Source organism: Choloepus didactylus, chromosome 1 (genome assembly GCF_015220235.1).
Source record: "Choloepus didactylus isolate mChoDid1 chromosome 1, mChoDid1.pri, whole genome shotgun sequence".
Classification (NCBI taxonomy): Eukaryota; Metazoa; Chordata; class Mammalia; order Pilosa; family Megalonychidae; genus Choloepus; species Choloepus didactylus.
In genome coordinates, this window is record NC_051307.1 from 210371319 (window position 1) to 210394554 (window position 23236).

Sequence of the window (23236 nt, forward strand, 5' to 3'; positions counted from 1 at the left end):
AAATCACTGTGTTTTCAAATCAGTGTAGAAGGTGCAGGAATTTCAAAATATCATTTACTCATATATCGTTGAAGCTATATTAGTCAATAGACTTGTCGCCATATCTTGTTACTTAAAGCATTAATTAGGAAGCACATATGTAACTCTTATCACAAAATTGTAAAATATTTTGATAACTATATTTCAATATAACTGGTTTTCGTGTAATCCTATATATTTTATTTTAAGCACATAAAAACAGCATTCTGAATGGAGGAGGTGATCATAAACTTCACAAGATACCAAAGGTTCAGTACCCCTGGAACATAATTCCTCTACCCTGCAATTCCATTCTCCCAACATAACCACTGCTCACAATGCAGGGTATATTTGTTCATGCTTCTTCATTTACATATACTTTTATAAACTTATACTGTATTTTATACTCATCTATATAAGTATAAACTTACACCCCACATTTACACATACTAATATAAACATCCAGAAGCACAACATACATGTTTTATAATTGTGATTTATACTTACACTGCATAATACATTTATAAGTGCCTCATTCTTATGAAGAGCTGCAGGGCAGCCCATTGTATGGCTTTATCATAATTCAATCAAATCCCTACTAATGGGCTTTCATGCTGTTTCCAGCTTTTGGCTACTATAAACAATACTGTCATAAAAAATCTTTGAACGCATCTTTACATATATATATATATGTGTATTTTTAAATTTCATGATTAGTTCTATTTAGGAAACATAATTGTGCCAACAACAAAGACCCTCATATTTAACCAGAAAGTTGATTTTTATGAAATCAACTGTAACAGCTGATATTTTTATGTTTGCAATGGATCAGGTACTAAGCACTTTACATGAATTATCTCGTTTTAATCCTCACAACCTTAAGATGGGGCCCTGTTATGAGTTCATCGCTCTGAGATGGCACAGAGCGATGATCAGTTTCTAAGCTCCCCGAATTTGTCATCTGGTGACAAATTCAAGCAAATAGTGCTTCTCAGAGCCTGAGAACCTTCATGTAGCGTGGCCCCACGTGCAGAGCAGTAAAGATGGACCCGCTGACCTACACCTTGTTACATTGCCATCTCTGAGTGCATCCTGAAGCTCCTTGGAATTTCTTGGTCACTGTGGTTTTCAAGCGGTGGATCAAAGAGAACAGATCGCAGTGATTATTAAAATCCACCACCTAATCAATTAGGCAAAGGCAAGATGAAACAATTTATGTCGAAATGAACACATCTGCCATCAGAGATGGAAGTGTCAGAGCCCCCTTAGACTCAAGAAAGGGTCTTCACTATCTTAGGCCCAAACGGTATCACAGGCAATGCAAGGAGATCAGAAATCCAAAAAAAGAAAAAAAAAAAGGAACAAAACAAAATACCCACAGGTTAAATGTAAGCACACTAATGAAGACCCAATCTCAACGCCAGGCCTGGTCTCCCCAGTGATGAGAGCATTATTAAAATCTCCCACATAATTCATCAAGGCCTCATGCTGGCGAGACCCAGACTAATCTCCCCAGCTAGCAAGTTCCAGAACAGACATGGAGAAATAAAAACACAGAAATGGTATCTTTTTTAATTAGCTGGATTTTGCTGAGCAGAGATAAAATAATACTGCTGCAATTCCATGTCTGTCTTAACATATCCCAGCAATGAAGTGCCATTTAGCTTAATTGACATAGGAAAGTTTTTCTCCCTTATGTATCGACTCTTGTGCTTTGAGCATCCACATAATAGGTTAGGCAAACGGAATGCACAGGTAATGGAAATTTGGGGATGCTTGACACAAACCTCAAAGCTGATTTTCCAATAAGACTGCTTAACATCCTGTACGCCACCCAGCACCAGAAGTCACAGGGACAATGTTTTCTTCTTTCTTTCCTATCCTGGAGGCAGTATGGGGAAGCTATGCAATCAGACCATCCTGGGTTGAATCTACAATAAGCTGTGACTTTGAGCAAGATGCATATCTGAGTCTCAATTTCCTCCTCAGCAAAAAGAAGACAATACCCACCACGGTCACAGGACCACCACCATGAGGAGTAAATGAGGTATTTGGAAAGGACTTAGCAGGCAAATGCTTAATCCATAACAGCACTCTACAGCATGGTATTTACTAATATAATAATAAACTACAATCAGCACCATGATTGGGAGAACAGGCCTGGGAATCAGAAGCTGCGTCACTCTCTACCTGTAAGATGTTAGGCAAGCTTATAACTTCCATACACTCCAGTTGCCTCATCGCTGAAGTGGGCGTGATGTGAGGATTCAATGATAAAAGGTCTAACAGCACAGTGCCCCGTGCATAGTAAGCACTCAATTACAGTTGCTGCTCTTGACACTAGGTATCAGATGGGCTTCCCACTGCCTATGCTATATAACCAAAGGCTTGAACATTAGTGTTCTTTTCTCCCTGAAATTCTTGTTAATATTTATCCCAGGAAACCCCTGTTAAAAACAAGGCTGATCAGCTCAGAAATACACACCTGAGTAACCCAATTTAAGACTTCATTCATTCATTCATCCATTCATTCAACCATTCATTCATCCCTGACATATGTGTGAAGCACCTATGATCCACCCTGTTTGTTTTGGAGGCATTCACAGGCTATTTCAGAACTTGTAAACAGATCATGACTATAGCATATAATATAATAAATTCAGGAATAGCTTAGTATACCCTTGAGTGATCAGAGTCGAAGAGATTACCTGGCATTATACATCTGGAGTAAATACGTTCATATCATCTTCTGACTTAGGTTTTTAAAAGTTCTCTTCCCACTTTAAAAAAAATATTACTAACTTCGTAACATGTATCCATCCTTTCTTTCAGTCACTCATACAAAAGGAGGCACTTTAAGCCTGTGTTCATTCAAAGTTTATTGAGCACCTACTACGTGCCAAGCCTTGTGCCAGGGGCTGGGGATGTAAGAAAAGTGAAACTCTGCCCTTCCCATGAGAGCCTGGCTGGGGAGACTGACAAGAAAGCAGCATCACAATGCCATGGGGAAAAGGGCATTCCAGATGTGGGGGGACAGCACATGCAAAGGCCCAGTGGCCAGACAGAACATGATGAGTTTGAGAAACTGAAAGAAACCCAGCATGGCTGGCCTGCCTGTATAAAAAGTGCAGAGGAGTAATTCCGGAGGAGGGAGGGAGGGTGGGCAGGGGCCAGATGGTACAAGCCTTTGTAAGCACTGCAAGGAGCCAGGGGACCTGGAGATGACAAGTGAGGTAAGTACTTTAGGTACTTTCTGGCTGGTGTGTGGCAGATAAACTGAAAGGGGTTTGGGAGGCAGCAAGGAGACCACAGAGATACCAAGTAGGGCTAACAGCATGAAGGTCTGCAGTCATGGCACTGAGCTCCAGAAAAGACTATGCCACTGTGCACAGATGACAGCTCAGATCTTTATGTCTGATCTCCTTACGAGGAGAAGGAAAGGGCAGGATGCGAGCGTTTGCCTCATGGGCTTCTGTGTGGATGTCTCAGAAGGACAGAAGAGGTGGTCACAGCAATACAGGAGCCTCCAAAAGCACTGAGAGCCAGGAGCATGTTCTTCTCAAGTGTACTTTTCCAGAGATGCAACTGGCAAAGCAAATGCAGGAAGGAGGTAAACTCTGATCTGGTTCCACACCTATGTGTGGTACAGACACCTGCTCCCGCGGGAAAGCACCACTGTCACAGAAAGCATGGCCCAGCCCTAGCCCCAGCCCCACTGGCCCAGACGGGAGCCTGGGCCCTGGAAGGTGGGGAGAGGGCAGGAGGCTTGTCCATATTGACCTCAGGAAAGGTGAAGAAGATGAAGACACCCAGACAGAGGGGACAGCCTAGACACTGACCTCGAGCTACGCAGGAGCTGGGCTCCTCCAAAAGGCAGCGTGTAAGCAAATTTCCCAAGTGAAATCATGGACTTAGCAAGGGGCCGTGGTGTAGTGGAACAAGAGATGGACCAGAGAAACAGATGGGGGTCCGGTTCCACACAACTCCAAGTCTCATTTCCACCCCTCACTGCCAGAAAGGATATAAACCTGTTCACGGGTTTAAAAAAGATTCTTACATATTTAGCCAGGGATTTCAAATCTCAGACTAGATCCTACCAATGAAAGGGATGACACAAAGATAGTCTTGGGCACCTCTCAGTGTTAGCGATAAAAGTGAAAAGTTGAAACATCTAAATGTCTAACAAAGGATTGGTTCAATAAATCTGGTGCATCCATTTGACAAGGTACTCTATAGTTATTAAAACTACTGTTCTTAAAAAATATTCCAGGATCTGGTGAAATGCTCTCAATATAATAAGTGAAAAATACAGGATTACATTAATATGTGTTATGATCCCATTTTTTTTTAAAGTGTGTGCTTATATCAACTTTAAAAGTGGTTAAAAATATGAATATTGTTTGGGGATTCAAATGCATAGCAAGTCAATAGTCCAGCAAGGCAGCAATAAACCTCCAACTCAGCAGAGGGAAGGAGCTTGAAAGGACCTTCGGCCCTACTGCCAAGGGCTTATTTCTTCAGTCGTATTAGTAGCTACATGGGGTTTCATATTATCCTTTACCACATTTTGTATGTATGAAATACTTAATAATGAAAAAGTTTAAAAGTGAATGTGCATGTAGCAGCAGGAAGGAACTACATCAAAATGTAGCTCCTGCTTTGAAGTGGGATTGCTTATTGTTCACATTTTGCAAATTTTCTACAAGGAACATATACTCCTTTTCATCTTTTATATTACTTTCATTATTGGAAACTATTTGTCAGTCCACCCCAGACTCGCCTGTGTTTTGAGAAAGGGTGTTTTGTGCGGAGCTGCACCCTCCGGAGAAGCAGCCCATGCACCGCCAACCTTCCCAGCTCAGACCATCCCTGGAGCCTCAGGGACACCGCGGCACTTCACTCAGGCATCTCTCGCCTGTTAGAACTTACAGTGCCGTGGGGGGAACGATCTCTGTGCAAACCATCCCACGCGCATCCTCTGACGTGGTGTGAGAGATGTGTAGGCGGCTCCACTCTGCAAACTGTTCTCAAAAGTGTATGCTTGCACTCTGTCCTGCCAGAAGCAGAGCTCAGCCAGTGGATTGGGTGAAGTGGTAGGAAAAAAAAGGAGACTAATTATATCATCAACGAGCGTGGACTCTTCTGTCAGAATTCATGTTTCACCAAGTGCTGGGGGTGGAGAGGGGTAGGACGATTCTTTGGAGATATGTCACCAGGCCTCAAGGCCCTTCCGATGTCCTCTGTAAGAGGCATTCTTCACGTGACTGGCTCCTGGGGATGATGATCCCCTGAAATTGGTTTGATACAACAATCATGTAAAACTTTCTCAAGTCAAGAACTATCATTGGATTCTCCAAAGAGTCAGGGACCTCCCCCCAGCTGAGGATCCCTGTTCTGTAAGAGTCAGCTTTCTCTTAGCGTACCCACTCCTATTTGGTCTCTAAGCCCAAGTTCCATAGGAGACTGGAGTGGGGGGTTGTAGGAAAATTCCCTTCCAGATCCTTATCAGAATAGTCATCTGAAGATTTAAAATAAAACAGGATGTCAGTGGGAATGTTCGGTGTTATCATCACTCACTCACTCAGAAGGGCTCTATAAATCCTTACTTTTTATTAAAAGGGGAGAGATTTTGCCTGTGTTAACACTTCCCAAGTTGATGTCACAGATATATTTCTTCGAAAGGGGTATGTGTGTTGAACCCACACACACATTGGAAAAACTCACTGTTTTTAAAAAATCCATCAACCAGTGAGTATTACCAAGAGCCCACTGTAGACCCAGCATCGGGCTGGGACTCAGTGGAACCTTGACCACAACCCCAAAAGACCCCTGGCCCTCACGCAGCAGCAACTTGTTCCAAGCAAACATCTGGGGGATATCTTTCCACCATTAAATGGAATCAAAACTGAGAATTACTAGTGTTACTTTCTCAAACCCTCGCATTCTCTGGTATGAGTCATCCCTTGGAGCCCACCTTTTTCTTTTCAGATACTTTCCACTACACATAGGAACAGACTTGAAACAACCCTTTAGGTATGCCATCAGATAAGTAAGGGTCTGTGACCATGCCATTTAAAAGCACAAAGATAAAGTCTCTTTGAGCAGCCCAGGAAGGCCATTTACTTATTAGTGACCTTGTTAGAACAATTAATTTCTTGGAATCAGATATTTATTTATACCTGTTATCTTTATGGCAAACATCCTCTCATATGTGGCTCAACCCACCATTCCATGCAATTCAACTATTCTCTGTTGAGTGTCAGTTAGATGCAAGGGACTTAAAATGGGTAACACTTTCTCCATGGTCACATCTGGAACTGTCACACATCCTGTCATCTCTGTATGACTCTGACCACGAGTGGAAACTGCAAAAACACCCGTTTTCATGTCCCTCCAACAGCTTCGAGGATTCCTCTAACTTTTACAATTATTATGACTATTGTATGACAATACATGGCAGAAACTCTGCCCAGGTTCTGGAAATGTGTTTGCTGATATTCAGGGGAAATGTTAAGTCAATCAGAGATGAGTGTGCTATAGTTGAATTCCTCAGCATAGTCCTGTTGGTGTAATGGAGTAGATATCTCTTCCATAAAATCTCTTCACTATGACAAAACAATATAAAGATGATCAAAAAGAGCATCTGTACAAGGAGAAAATACATCAACTTACTCAATATCTGATACTTAAGTGACCTTGAAGAGAAAGCAAGGTCATTTAGGCCATTCAAGAACCCCCCCCCCCAAAAAAAAAAATTACAGTTCATAATTACAAGTAATCCTACCATTTAATAGAGTTTGGCCGTTCTTTGATAAAAAGCTTCTAGTGACAGACTGGTCTCCAAAATAAATGCCAATATACAGTTGAGGAACAAAGGATGGTGAGGCGGGATCTGGACTGAGTTCTGGCCCATATGTACCTCCTTGGGACTCCACGTCATCATTTACAAAGTGAGTGGACTGGGACACGTGATCAAAAGGCTAAAGGCCCTTTAAATTCTGAAAGTCAATGATCCTAATAATTTCCATGGAATTAAATATTTTCACATTTACACAAAAAACATGTAGCTGATAAGGGAAGTTCTACAGACTTCACTTGTCAATAATAAAACATTCAGTGACTAAAGTAAAACCCAGAAGAACATCCTCTTTTGTCCTGTTACCACAGCAACCCAGTAAACTGGTCCAACCCCATCAATCTGATGGTTCAAAAACTGGAACAAACACCATATGGTGAAATAAAGATGCTCAAGTACATTAACTGGATGCCAGCTCAGACTCACTTGAATCATGTCTGTTTGCATCACAGACAACTCTGCAATTAATTAAAAATAACTCAAAGCATGTTGCTTACACTGGTAAATAAATGTCATCAGGTGAGAACCCAATAATCTGTGTTCAATTTAGTTTCAAATATTCACATTGGCTTTGGAAGATCTAATCCCAAACCTTTTTAAAATTAATTAGTTAGCTAATGAATTAATTACAAATGAGGAAGCAGAGACCCAGGGAGGGTACTGACCCCTAGTTAGACACAGAGCCAGGACTAAGACTCGGTCCTTAACTGTTAGCATAGCATCTCACAACAGTGTCTTTCATAATCTCTGTAGAGGAAAGAGACCAGGACCTAATGTTAGATGATCCACTGTGAGCAATGGTTAAAAACCAAGGAAGTATGAAAAAGTAGGCTTGGGGAGCCCAGGGAGGGTCTGAATCCCCCTACCCCACCCCTGGAGAATGAGGGCATCAAAGGGCCAGGGAGATTTCCCAACTGCATCTGCAGGAGACAAGGAGGCCACGCAAAGAGAAGTGAACTCTTCTTCCAAGGACAGGACCTCAAAAACCCAAGAAAACTTTTTATCACTATCATCACCAGCATTCAACTACCAAGTCACTTAAACCTCTTTTGCAAACTTAATGCTTTTAAAGAAAAAAATAATGAGACCAACGTTTGGTTGGTACCTAATATGTAGCAGACAATGTGTTTGTATTCTCATTTTGTTTTATTTAATCCTCATAAGAACCCTATTAGGTTAGGTCTTTTCATCCCCCTTTTCCAGATGAAGACACAGAGGCAGGGGAAAGCTGTCACCCAAATGCTAACTGTAAGAACCCTGGTTCAAACTAAAATCCGTTGAATCCAAAGCCACTCCAGCATGCTGCTGAAGACTTCTTCCAGTCTTTGGGCCATCTGCTGCCTGAGTTGGGCGACCCACTAACTACCCCCACAGGGGCATCTTCTTGAATGAGTCTCCAATATAGTGAGGTTTACCTAAAGTCTATCCAGATGCTCTAAGTTCATAATTCATTTTATGAGAGAAGAGACACAGGCCATAAACAAAGCAGTTTGGAAGTTTAGATTGGTCATGTAGTTTACTCCTGTGAAATGAAATGCTTTTTTTAAAAGTTTCCTCCCACATCACAACTTTCATCGTCATATCCTGGAAACCCACTTAGCGCCCACAGAACATTAGCAAATACGCTGAGAGGTGAGAGATTCTCGCAGGGCAGGAGAGGCACAAAGGATGGTACTTACGCTTATGTCCAGACTACAAAGGCTAACAGCATCTTCATCTTGAGCACTCTGCTTCCGTTTTCGCTGCAAAACAAATAATAAACCAAGGTTCAAATGTAAACAGAGATTATAGCTTTGATAAAAGAAAGGAAAAAAAGCAATCAAACAGCACATGCAATCCTTATCATTTCTACCCTTTTACCCAAAACCTTTAACCAAGCCATGTAAATGAACAGTTCCAAGAAAGCCTGCGAAATTATGGGAAACTATTAAGCTCTGGGATAATTCATTTGCGTTTTTCTTCTCATTTATGCTGCTATGGCTTGTTTCTTCTTGGATTTCCTTTTTCTCTAAATATCTCTCTATATCAAGATCTGGAAATTTACATAAAAAGTTCAGATTCTGACTAACTTGGAAGAAGAGACTAGATTGGAAAGAAAATGAATTCACTTAAAGATATTTCATTTTTAGAACTGTTTTGTACTTGGGTAATTTAAATTTGTTCATCCAGGGAAGTCAACAGGACCAGGATGCTGGAAAGAAGCTTAGACAACATCTTCAATCTTTATATTTTATGTCCATAAAAACCAAAACTCAAAAAAGTCATTTTTCAAACTAAAGATAATTGCATTTTAAATGAATTATGACCAGGGCAATCTGCCAGCTTAGATGTTGAAAAACATATTTTCCTTTTTATAAAAGAAAAGAAAGTGCATCTACAACCACAACAAAGCTCATCAAACATTCACCTCTCTTCCGCATCCCCAACTCAACTAGCTAAGTATTTACGGAGTCCTTCATCTATGACTTGCTAAATCTCCCAGTGCTACTTGGCAGAAAGCTACTCATGGACCAAAATCACTAGCATGAGGTTACAGCAGAGGCCAGAACTATCTGGAGTGTTCGAGCCCCAAAGAAACCCACCTTTCCCCCCTATCAGACCTCCCCCATCAGACCTCCCCCATCAGACCTCCCCCATCAGACCTCCAAGGGAGTGAGCTTGAACAAAGGCAGAGATTGGAAAGGAACCAGAACTGCCCCTGTCTTCCATACTACTATAATTGTTCTATTATTTCTTTGCTTCAATTCAACAAAGATCTATCAAGTGCCTACTATGTGTCAGGTCCCTTGATTGCTCCTCAGAATGCAAATATCAGCGAGACATCAACCTCCACGGTTAAGGAAAGACAGACCCTGACATGATTAATTAATCCAGTAAGATCACCCTTGTCCACTTAATAGCCAAATGTCTAGGGAAAGGTACTTCACTTCTGAGTCACCCTTTTCTCAACTCTAAGTGGGGGTGATGACATTAGTTTCTATTGTCAAAGGGAGAGGAGTAAATACAGTAATGCATTCCAGAGCTTACTGAAGTACCTTCAAAAATATGGGTTGAACGACTCTGGAAGGACTCTGGGAGTAATAGTTCAGCCTTGGTGGGGATTGGGGAGGTCTTCCTGGAGGAGGGGGCATTTGAACAGGCTTGAAGGATGAATAAGAGTTTGTCAGACAGAGATGGGGAGTGGAATTAGGGCCTCTTTTTGCATAGCCAGCTATCCAGACATTTAAAATCTCAAAGATGAACCTGATTCTTCTATCCAGGGCAGTGGGAGTCAAGATCCAAGATATCATTCCACTCGAGCCATGGTGCAGTGTGCAGCAGAATCACCTGGGAAATTTACAAATGCTGTTGCCCAGGCACCGTCCCTAGAGATGCTAAATCAACCATGCTGGGATGTTGCCCAGGAATCTGCATCTTAACAAGCCCTCCCAAGTGATATTTAGGGAATATTGAAAGTAGTCAAATACGCCGCTTGGGGCTTTGAGGAGATGCTGACAGTCACTCCATGCACACTTGCCACTTTTGAGGATGTTTCGTGTTTGTATAAGGATTTGACCCTTACTGACTCCTCATCCAGATGCAATCAAAAACAGTGAGGCCAATTCACTGGCCTACAATTATATGGTGACTTTTTTTTTTTTAATTTTTATTATTAAATTCAGTTTTATTGAAATACATTCACACACAATACAATCATCCATGATATACAATCCACTGTCCACAGTATGATAACATAGTTATGCGTTCATCACCACAATCTATCTCTGAACATTTTCCTTACATCAGAAAGAACCAGAACAAGAATAAAAAATAAAAGTGAAAAAAGAACACCCAAATCATCCCCCCATCCCACCCCATTTGTCCTTTAGTTTTTATCCCCATTCCTCCACTCATCCATACACTAGATAAAGGGGGTGTGATCCACAAGGTCTTCACAATCACACTGTCACCCCTTGTAATCTACATTATTATATAATTGTCTTCAGGAGTCCAGAGTGCTGGGCTGGAGTTTGGTAGTTTCAGGTATTTACTTCTAGGTATTCCAATACATTAAAGCCTAAGAGGTGTTATCTATATAGTGCATAAGAATGTCCACCAGAGTGACCTCTCGACTCCATTTGGAATCTCTCAGCCACTGAAACTATTTCATCTCATTTTGCATCCCCCTTTTGGTCAAGAAGATACTCTCAGTCCCACGATATGGTGACTTTTTGATGCACATATGGCAAGGGATAATTCCCATTCTCCAGATAAGTAAACTGAAGCTAGGGGAGTTAAACAACTTGCTCAAATACACAGCTACAGCATAAAACTCTGAATCCAAGATTCTAACTCCTAGGGCAAATCCCCTTATGTACATCTTTAAAGCATGTGTGGCAAATAGGTTAAGTCTCATTTGCTGCTGGGTTGTCTGGAAGCATCTGCCTGGAGCACTGTACTGCGAAGGACTGCATGGCCTAGCCCACTGGAGAATGCTGCCTTCTGTTAGCAACACGTGCTGGGTTGTAGGAGTGGGGAGCAGCTGCACTGGCATCCCGCTACCCAGGACAACCCATGCCCATCCTGAGCTCAGCTCCTTGTGCCTCGAAAGGCGACAATATGAAACCTGAGATCTTGGGAAGTGATGTGACGGAGCTGAGGCCCTGGGATGTTATTGTAAAGTGGAAATAATGCCTACCAGGTCAGGCTATTGTGAGGACTGCAGATAATGTTTGTATGGCATCTGGAGCAAGGCCTGGTATACTGTAGGTGTACAAGAAACAGGAGCTCCTGTTACTTCTTACCCAAATTGGGTAAGTTACACAGGTGCATGCAACTACGTTGTATGATCAGATTATAGAATTTAGTGGTGCTCCAGTTCTATCCTTACAATTCAGTGGTGCTGTCAATGTGACACTTTAATAGTAGCCTGTTACCCTCGAGGCCCACACTGGTGAATATAAGAGAATGATCAGAAAAGCTCTTTTCCTCGTAGGCACACAGGCTTCTGCAGACCAACCCAACACAACACCTTGAGCTCAAACCCAGCCTCCCAAACTTCCCTAAATCCACTTCCTGCAACACAATTTTACATGCCTCAAGTGTCAAATCCAGAAGACAAATGTCCTCTTGTGGCCTTTTAAATTAAACCAAGGCTGGTTAATCTGGGATGGAATGATTTCCTTAAGAAAGCCACACATTTTACAAAATAAACAGAGACTTTCTTTTCAATTTTCATTACACAAGGATGCTGACTGAGCACTGCTAGCAACAAAGAATGAGCCTGAAGTTTAAACTCTGGGCCCAAAGCGAACATTTCACAAAGCATTCCTTAGTTGTTTGCTCATCCACTGTAAGTTCACTAAGCATCTTTGATGTGTAAAGCCCTGTTCTGGGTCCTGGGATATAGGAATGAATGAGACAGGCCTGCTCAGGCTCACTAACTGGGAGAAAACAAGAAAACATCAATGTTACAAGTTGTGACCTCTGCTACCAGGGATCTCATGAGGTGCTGAGGCAGAGACTAGCAGGGGAGACCCATTTTAGAGAGAGATACTTTCATTAATTGTTTTCTGGTTTTAAGTTGACCTTCTCATGCTATGAAAGTCTTGGGAAAGCAGGACTCAGTCTATTGTGTTCACATTTCCAGAGTCAGGTGCATGGTCCACTCCCCTAGAAAGACTATTCCTTGATTTTTTTATTGTTATTGATGCCATTGGTCCTGCTCCCTTTGGGAAGCTTGTCCTCTTTACCCACCTGCAAGAGGGACACAGGTGGAGAGGCTGGAGGGGGCTGGCCAGGCACCCACTGCACCGGCCAGGCCATCTCAATCTACCTGGTGGGCGCTGCTCATTCCACCCAGGAACTGGAAGTCTCAGGATTCCAAAATAGCAGGGGGCTGAACTCATGCCAATCCTATAAAGTGCAGCTGAGAAATCACCAGTGGGAAACTGGTGGAGACTCAGACAGGTGAGCATGCCAGAAAGTAGAGGGCGCGGCAGGACACTGCACTCATTTTGACCTTCACCAAAGCGATTCATAATGATGATATTCAGAGTGATGATCACAGCAGCTTTAGCCTATTAAACACTTACTACATGTTGGTGACAGAAGTAAATCCTAAAATGCATGATCTCATTTGATCCTCATGACTACCCCATGAGGTAGGAGCTAGTATTAACTTCCTTTTAAAAGAAGGAGGCAGAGGCTCAAGGAGGCCCAAGGGTCCATAATTAGCAAGTGGCAGAGCCTGGATTCAAACCCAGGTCTAGCTGGCTCCAAGCTCTGTGCTTCCCCATCACACCCTCCTGTCCCAGAGTCTGGGAGGGCACATCCTGCCTGTAGAGAAGGTCCGAGAGAGGGTTGAGCAGGAGGAATTCAGAAGGGAAACACCTTCTTAACTTTTATTCTACTAGAGAATTGGCCTTGAAGATGACAGCACATCTGCTTAGACTAGATAATTTTTTGTGGTTCTTTCCAGTTTTAAGAGCCAAGTCACTGCCATTTTACTTTCTCTTGTGCACCAGAAACTACCAATAGGTGACCTGGGAGAGTTCCTAGGCAGGAAGGACACTGTTCACACATTGTATCTGCATTAACACACTTGATCTGACAGGTTCCCAGCTAACTCCAGGAACCAGGGGCCCACCCTGTTATTCTTGTCAGATTTACTGAAGCGAGAGCACAGCCCACTTCCCTTCAACCATGAAGACAAAGTACCTTGGGTGAACCCAATTATTCTGCTTTCGACTATGTGCTCTGATTTGAGCACCTAACTCTAAACACCCAGTGCCCAGTACTGAGCGGTAGGTCAATGAACAATTTCTGAATGGGTGACTCAAAGAAAGAATGAATAAAGGAGGCCAGTGTTCTTGAGGTAACGCCCTTCCCTTCTGCTAACCACCTGGCTGCCAAGATTAAATCGAAACCTCAAAAGTGAAGGTCAGTGAAGACTGAAATTCTTCAACCTCAAATTTCTTTGAATACTCAAAACCTGCAAGTGCAAGTTAAGATTCTTGCTTTTCAAACAAGAAAGAGATTTATCCTTACAAGAGGGGGCATTTATTTTCCTTAAAATACATGCGCATGTTAAAGGAAATCACAGTGTCCGGATGTTGGTTGAAGTGGGATGTTGGTGGTTTCCACTCCTCCAAGTAGGAATGTCAGATGTGTTCAAGGGTGAGGCCCAGTCATGACCAACAAATCTATCCACACATTGCCTAGAGCAAGAGCACGGGGACTCAGCCTCTGTGCTTTAGGAGCAAGTAATCCAAATTGTTAAAACTGCAGGCTGAAAGAAAACAGCCAGCTGAACCAAACCATAAATGAAGTCAATGGGCACCATAGCTCTTTGAACATCTCTCTGGGATTGGTGAGAAAAGGCAGCTCCCGAGGGGAATCTGTGGGAACAATGGGCCTGTGTGTGGTATGTGATTCCTTAGCCCTGCAGGTTACATATCTGATGGTGAGACTCTCTAGCAGTACTTGGATTCTACACCCTCTCATGCTTTTCAAATGAAAAAATGACCATCAGAATCAGGAGACCACTTGCTACTTTGCATCAGACAGAGCCCCGTGCAGGGTTTAAATGTGAGGTCTGACGGCGATGGCAGATCACAGTGATCTCTGCCTGAGACTCATTACTGGTCATTCCATCCTGCTGTCTTGTCCTTAAGCCTCCACCTTGCTTCCTTTCAACCCACTTTCACCACGTTTCATTGTTCCCCCAGCCACCCTATGGCTATCTCCTTTTAGGCTTGGCTACCTTCTGATAGCACCAGGCAGACATCTAAATCTCATCAGTAAATAGTTCACAAATAAACTGCTTTTCCTGTTGTTCTGGTTGAGGCTCTCTGAAGAGCACTGATCCCATCCATCCTCAGCTGATCAGTTCTCAAAATAGCTGGCCCTGGTCTAAGCCTGAACCTATCTAATCCTTACCTGGCTTGACTTCCATTCTCTCTAGAGCCAAAGTCTGTGACTTTTTGAGGTTCTGGGTCTTAGAGTCAAAGAAGAATCAACATGTGCTTTCCAATACACAATGGAGGGCAGCGGATACCAGAACCAGGCACTCGCCATGGGCTGGGCACTGGGCTCACAGTTGAACAAATCGGTCCATTTAAGCCTCACATTAACCCCATTTAGTACTGTCTTCATTTTACAGAGAGGGACACTGAAGCTCAGAAAGGCTTTAGTGACTTGATCAAGGCTGCAAAGCTAGTAAGTGCTGGAGAAGGGATCTCCTCTAGATCAGCCCAACTCCCAAACCCCTGATCTTTCTACAATTTAATGCTATTTATCTTTTTATATTGTTTTAAACATATAATTGCACTAAACTCATAGTTGTTTTAAAACAATATAAAAGGTTCACAAAGCATTTACCTATCTTACCTCAAGAAAATGAAGAGCATAAATGAAGCAGGCCTGAGTTCAAAATCCAGCTCCACCATTTCCTACATGTGTGATCTTGGGCAAGTTATTTATTTCTTCATTCATTCAACAAATATTTATTGAGGATCTACTATGTGTCAGGCAGGCTCTAGATGTGTGAGATATATCAGTGTCTATAAAACACTTCTCTAAGCCTTAGTTTCCCTATCATATGGTTATTTCAAGGGTTACAGGTGATAAAATATTTAGAACAGGGCCAGTCATATGGCAAGAGATTTAAAAAGAAAGGTAGCTATTATTGCTACTGAGGTTATTAGCATAATTACTATTACTACTACCATCGCTGCTGTTTGTTGTTATCCAACCTTGAGAAGTGGGCAGGGCAGGGATGAGAGATGGGGGGGAAGGGGCTGTAGGATGATGGACAAGAGAGCTGGGATGCAGGCCTGACCCTCTAATTACCCAGGTTGCAGAGGGTTATAAATTGAAGCTCTCTGGATACCTTCAGTCACGTTTGCAGTGTGTTGTTCCCACTTCTTTCACAGACAAGAGGGCAAATGCAAGGCCTGACTTAATTTTAAATGGCTGGGATTGAATTGATTAGTGTCAGAACAGCACTGTTATTTAATCACAGGGCTTTTCTATTTAATAAACAGGTGACCAGAGCAGCAAACATGCACTGATGGAGAGAGTGCAGCTCCTGACTCGGCAGCAAATGGTCCCTGATTAGTCGTTTATAATTATTAAATTCAAACCAGATCTCGAGTCCTTTTGATTTATCTCTCTGCTGGCAAACAGCTTTGGTGGTTTCAGAGGCTTTCTTGCCTGGCCTTTCATCTGTGCCTTCTTTAGGGGAGAGATTAGCATAAGGATTTAGTGTTCTTGTACTTGCCCTTAGCTGGAACTTGACTCGCTAAACTCACGTACGAGCAGGGAGAGGATCTGCATTTTGTTTCTCTCCAATCTGGATCTCTGGAGAATTGGGGAGGGGACCCATACACCGTTTTTAATGCAATGCTGTTTTTTTTTCCCCCCTCCTTCCCTTTCCAGCACCCCTGAACCTTTTTTATAGATTCTTTCCAATGCGCTCGTGGGGGTAGAGAACCTAGAAATCATGGTGTTCTCTGAGCTATTGGTGAAATACATTTTAACTAACATAATATGCAAGTTTGTGCTCAGATGGCATAACTGTATGTTGAAGATACTAGTTAGGTTCTGGAGATGAACTTGGTGGGTTCATTTCCTAGTTATGCCACTTATTTTCTTGTAGAACCTTAAGCACATCATTTTACCTGTCTGAACCTCAGTTTCCTCATCTATGAAATAGGGAGCTAATAGTATCTGCTGCCTAGGATGATGTGAAGGGTAAACATCAGTGTGGGTAAAGGGCTCAGCACTGTAACCACTCAAATATTAACTATCAGCAGAGGTAGCAGCAATAGGAACAATTACAGCGAGAACAGACACCAGAAGGGGAAAATATGAAGAAAATACTTAAAATGTATATTTATTTACTTTTGGCAAACTAGGAAAATCCCCCTGTCATTGATTTGGGCTGTGCAACACTCAGCACTCAGCTTGTTTGGAAGCAGAGATGAAATCGCTGGGGCCCAAGAAAGGTCTTCCTCTCCCTGGGAAAGCAAATGGTCAACCAAGCAAGGAGGCTGCGTGTAAAGCAACGAGGGAGGAGGGGGCAGACCCAGCCCACCTGCCTGTGCCCCCACAAGCCTTGAAAACCAACAAGCGGCCAGATTCGCTCTGTCATTCAACAGACATTTATAGACCATTTTCCCCTCCCAAATACTCAAGGCAGGAAAGAAGACAGAAAACATCTATCCAGGGCAGAGGGCTGGTGAGAGTTGTCAAGAGGGCTGGCAAATATATTTTCCAAAAAGATTATCCTAGGGCAAAAAACACACACACAAAATATCATGGGCACTGATATAAAGGGGGAGAGGGGGCTCCTGTAAAAGATGTTCAATGATTGGATGTGACAAGAAGCACAAAACTAAATTAATGAGAGCACCTTTTTCTGGACCTTCTGGTAATTACTATAATTATTTTACATTTTTCCTAGGTGAGATAACTAAGGTGCACTGAATTGGATAAGTCACAATCCTTGGTTCATAATACACTATTATCACTAATGTGTCCTTTTTGTTTATTCACTTTACTCACTTACTTTAGACAATATAATGAATCTCCATTGATCAAAATTCTTCACCAATGGAATGTATCACAGCCCTTGTCAACAAAAATATACCCATATAGTTTAGGGAACGTCCAAATAATTGCCTAATTTTTAGAAAATTACTACAGGAAACTGACCAACTTAGACTGTCTAACTGCATAATTCAGACTCAAATGTGCTTATTATCCATGATAATCCTGGGAACCTGAATTCACAAGGAGAGTTCTCATTTCCTAACCCACATTTGGCTTGCATTCCTGCCTTTTCCTATATGGAACTGACTCCAGTGCTGGTAATGCCTTGTCAGCCATGGATTCATAAACACTTCCCCAAATGCTAACAAGGAGGCAGGGAAGAGTAGGTTTCTCTTCTGCCACTGGTCTCTGGACCATGTACTCCTTGGGACAACCTGCCATGCAAAGCAGAATTGAAGCACATTGGAGAAATGGACTATACCTGCCAAGCTGCCCTATAAATACCAAACACTCATCAGGGTATTCCTTTAAATAAATAAAAGGTTCCCTTGTGGAATCATTTGGCATATCTAGCATATTGGAGCTCACAACCTGAGTTGGTAACGATTTAGCTTCTTTATGGTCTATGCTGACTTCTCTGCCTCCCTTCTTCCAATGAGGCTGGTGACAATCACCACCAAGAATCCATCCCATGCTGGGAACTTTACACACATTACATCCAATCCTTGCATCTGTACAAAGAAGCTATCACACACGAGGAAACTGAGGCTTAACGAGTTTAAATGACCTAAGGTGCTCTGCGAGTAGGTGGACAAAGCCAGGATTTCATATCAGATCTGGCTAAAAGTGCAAGCAAACGCTGCCAGCCCATACCCCCTCAGCAATCACCATTCCATGCACACTTCGGCTTTCTGTAAGCCAGACATTCTGAGGAGTTAGTGCTACCAGATGCAGCCCTCTATCCATGGTGATTGGAGTTAGTGATAAATACCTCAGCTTCCTAAAGCTTGGTGAGACAACTTTGAGGTATGTTCTATAGCACTGGTTCTTAATCTTGACTGTACATTGGAATCACCTTGGGAGTTTAAAAATATACTGGTGCCTGGGTCTTACAACTCAAGGATTCTGAATTAATTGGTCAGGGTTACAGTGTGGGTGTCAGGATTTTATAAGCTTCCCAGATGATTCCAGTGTGTAGCTAATTTTGAGAACCACTGCCCTATAGAGTCTTCCAGGAATCCCCAGGACTGCACCCCAGTTGCTCCCAGAGGTAACCTGCTCCTATCCCAGCCTGCACTGCCTTCCTTCCTTTCCCTGCTCTCGCTGGCTCCCTCATTCATGCTTCCTAGGATGAGATATTTGCACCTGAGTACTTGTATCAGGGTCTGCTTCTGGGGAACTGAACCTAAGATAGGCTGTACATAGCACTGTACTTCTAAAACTAGAAGTGTACTGGAAGGCAGGTGAAGCCACAGAATAAACATGGTCTGACAACCTGAGTTTGTGGGAAGCCATGCAAGCCATTGTTTAGCTATTTAAGCAAGTACAGAATTCCAATTCACGTGAATTTTTATAGATAAGGCAGTGAAGAAATTTCAAGTTGGATGATCATCACATTGGTCCAAGACACACAAAGGGCTGACCCTGGGTCCTCGCTCATGAAGAGGTTGGGAAGTGTCCAGGAAAGCCACAGTTCCTGCTTCTCCCAGCTTCACCGTCCAGGCACAGTTTTCCTCCAGCAGGAAGGAGTTGCAATCGGAATCTCATAGGAGGCTTCCATCATTTGGTCACTAACTAGAAACCAAATGCTTTAAGTACAAGCCCTCATGGCTAATGGGGCAGCACCATTTTTAGCATGTTACTTTTCTGTATCCTATTCACCAGGTGAGGTTCTTTCTTGGTGCATTGAGAGATTAGACCTACAGCTTTTACATTAAGAGGAAAAACAACCCGAATAGTGATTTAATTACAGTCCTAAGATGGAACTTGGTTGGACACACCAGGTTGGGAAGGTGGGTACTGCCAGAGACTTATAACTGGCAGCCTTAGAGGTGCTGGGGCAGAGTGTCATCATCATTTATGGGTATCTAAGGCAGAAAGATGAGGTCGTGCAACCCAAGAGAATTATTTCTATTGCAGGGCAAACTTTCCGAAGGACACTCTAACAATGTCTATCAATATTTAAAATGGCTGCTAGGAATTTACCCGAGGGATAAACTTTATTCAAGACCTATGTATAAGGAAGTTCATTGCATCACCGTTTATAATGCAAAACACTGAAAACAAAGTGTCTACCAAAAAAGATCAGTTCGATAAACTATGGTCCTTCCATATAGACAAATACTATGGTAATAAAAATAATGTAGAGCTATACAACTCTTGTAAGAACCTCCAGGATATATTGAGTTACCAAAATAATAAGAAGAAGAATAGGAATAACAACAATATTATTAATTATAAAAGGTAAAGAATAATGTGAATTATGCCTCAGTTAAGCTGCTATTAACAAAAAAGAATGGTATGTAAAATTTGTTACCTCTGGAAGAATATATATACACGTATGCAAGATAGGATAAAACCAAAGAACTAAAAACAATGGCTGTCTCCAGTGAGGTTAACAGTGAGGGACAGAGTTAGAAATGGTGACTCATTTCCCTGTATATCCTTCTGGTGCTTTTGAATTCTGTATTTTGTGTCTGAGTATTATCTCTTTGAAACAAAATTAAATAAGAATTTAAAACTGAAGGAAAAAAATAGGTAAAGAAGAGTATGCATGGCATGTTTCCTGCTGTGCCAAATTCTTACCATTAGAAGACAAAAAATACTTACACATATACATATGCACTGATATATGTACTGAACTGTTTTTCTGTAACGAAGCACCCGAAACTGCTCATTGGAGAGAATGCCTGGGATGGGAGGAAAGAGACTATCACTTAGTTGGTGCCTTTATGTACTTATGCACTCTAAGCCTGCATGTGTGTGTGTGTGTGTGTGTGTGTATGTGTGTGTGTGTGTACATATATATATATATATATATATATATGTTTATTTATTAATGCCATCGCAGGTTATCTGGGTCCTGGGATAACTGCCCCTTTATTTGCTGACTACTGTTTCCTTCTTGATACTTCTCTGTAATAAAGAAACAAACCATATCTTAGAATGGTTTTAAAAACAGATACACATCGGTGTATTGGAATTGCGATCATCAGAATGAATTGTGGTTAGGCACTCTCACCTACGTTCATAATTTTTTTCTAGCTCTACCTACTGAGAGGGCCTAGAAGCGGTCAAACCCCAGTAGCAATGAGCATACCTAATGCCCAGATCTTGGTTTCTAAATACCCTTCTCCACTAAAAGGAACAGTGCTCCTTGGAGAAAATGTTGATTCCAGGACTGGGACAGAGAAAGTACAAGATGAGCCTGGAACTCCTTTTTGAACCAAAAAGAAAGGAAACATTCTATGAATGATGGGGGTGGGTATGTGAAAAGTTCACACATGCTGCTTATGGGGCCTTTCACTTGCCAAGTCTGGGACAATTTGAGTTTCAAAATGAATAATGATAGGGACAGATAATAACCATTGAATAAAGTAGTAATCCATGAGCTCATACTAATAAAAAGAGTGAAAAATATAGTGGAAAAGGCAAAGTTCTTCCATATAGTAGAACACTAATAAATATGGAAAGGTTGATGGAGATAAATCATCAATGGATACTAAAAGTAGTGGATGAACATTTGATGAGGAACAGGACACTTCCATGGTTTCAATTTACTTATTAAGGGGGAAAAATAGTAACTATGCAGTGGAGAAACACAGAAGATGCCACCTTAATGAAGTAATTCAAGCTAATGTCACCAATATTGGAACAAACTGTTACCAGGTGTCTTCTGATGTGAAATACAGAGAAGGACACCATATCCCTTCTGTCATACTCCTGTCAAAAGGCTTAACTTTAAAAAACATTCTCCCATGACTCTAGATAATTTTTTTAAATGCATAACCTGTATCTAATAATGAAGAAACACCTGATAAGCCGAAATTGAGGGAAACTTTACAAAATAACTGGCCTCAACTCTTCCAAATTGTCAAAATCAAGAAACACAAAGAAGCTAGGCTGAAGAACTGTTCCAGATTAAAGGAGACTAAAAATGCATGACAACTAAATATGTAATGCATGATTCTGAATTGTATTCTGAACTGGAAAAAAAAAGCCATAAAATACATTATTGGGACAGCTGGACAAAAAGTAAATACGAATGGTGGCCAAGTTCAGATATTTTGTCATATTAAATTTCCTGTTTTTGATAATGATACTGTGTCAGAGGATGCCCTTCTTAGCAAATATAACACTGAAGTATTGGGAGTAAAGAGGCAAAATGCCTACAACTCATTCTCAAATAGGAAGAAAAACAACATATATTCATATATGAATACATATACATAGAGAGAGAGAACGCTAAAGCAAATGAGGCAAAATGTAAACAGTTGTTGAATCTGGGTAAAGGGCACAGGAGTAGCATTATAGACTTGCAACCTTTCTATCAGTTTAAAATTATAACAAAATTAAGTTATCAAAAGTAAAACAAAATAAATACACAAATAAACTGCACACTGCCCTGCTAAGAAAAAGGTCCCTCTTCGGGCATCCGATATCCACGCACAGCACAACTCCAGGCACTCGTCCCTCTGTGTGCCACCAACGGCTCTACAGGGCCTGCTAACTCAGATACCTGCGGGCCTCGTGCTTCCATAAGGCAGCAAGACACCCAGCAGAGAAGTAGGTCGGGTGTTAGCTAGGGCAAACGAAACTGCGAACTCTCACAAGAGGCTCTTTATCCTTAAAAATATCGCTTTTTCTAGCTCAGTATGAAAGAAACAACTAACTACAAGGCAAGTCCTGTGTAATAGTTAATACACTTCCCCTCCAAACCATGTACCTAAGCATGCCAACAAAGCCTCTCGGTGTTGGCTCTGTAGGCAACTAGAGCCTCAGGAGGGGCCACGGACTGTCCGCATGACAGAGACCCTCTGCCCGCCCAGCTAGAGGTCATTTAGCACGGGGGAGGCCACCAGTTTTCAAAGCAGGCAATTTGAGATTAACGCTCTTGGCAATAATCTGCAGATGTGCAATCAGAACACTAACGGGAAAGTCAGCCACCATTTCTGAAGGGGTATCTGGAAGGACTGTCAGCTGTGATCAAAGGGACATTTCCCCCCTACAGCTGTCTTTGAAAGTGGGGGAGGGGATCACTGCAACCCAAAATTACAGGGAGGGAGGCAAGGGACCCCAAACACCAGGGACTCACAGGTATTTAGGGCATCCCTTCTTTGGTGGCAATATCATGTCCTGTCAAGTTTTGAGTAAAAAAGCCCAAGTTGTGGTAAAACACAAATGGGCTACAAGGAAGTGGAAATGTATTTTGTGCTAAATTTTCTAATCCTGAATCTTGCTTCAAAGCCCACCCCAATCACTTATCCTGAAGCCTGAAACCAAAGCCTGGATTTTGTAGAATCAAAGCATATTTATCCAGCATTTAATCCATTTCCTAGGGAATCAGTATTTTACTAAAAGAAGAATTCTTTAAAGTGAACTTTCCTGGACATTACCAAGGCCTAACCCAGAACAGAGTGAATACTCAACAAATGCTTATTAACTGACATGCGTGAACAAATGAACCCACTTGCCTACCAAATGACAAATATAAAGCTGTAGAATTTCCTTCAAGGAAGACTAAAGTACCAAGAAGTTCTGTTTATATTCCATTTTTGATTCTGAGGCCCAAATAACATTCCTGAATTTGGACTATCAAAACCCAGG

At 41.9% G+C, this 23236-nt stretch overlaps 1 protein-coding gene across 2 annotated transcripts in view; it reads right to left on the reverse strand.

Annotated features, from left to right (window-relative positions):
• Positions 1 to 23236, reverse strand: part of ARHGEF3 (Rho guanine nucleotide exchange factor 3) — a 342674-nt gene that overhangs the window by 136256 nt on the left and 183182 nt on the right. For both annotated transcript variants that reach the window (XM_037798698.1, XM_037798709.1), the window contains one exon: positions 8554 to 8616. In XM_037798698.1, coding sequence (XP_037654626.1) covers positions 8554 to 8616 — 63 coding nt within the window. The remainder of the gene's footprint in view (positions 1 to 8553; positions 8617 to 23236) is intronic.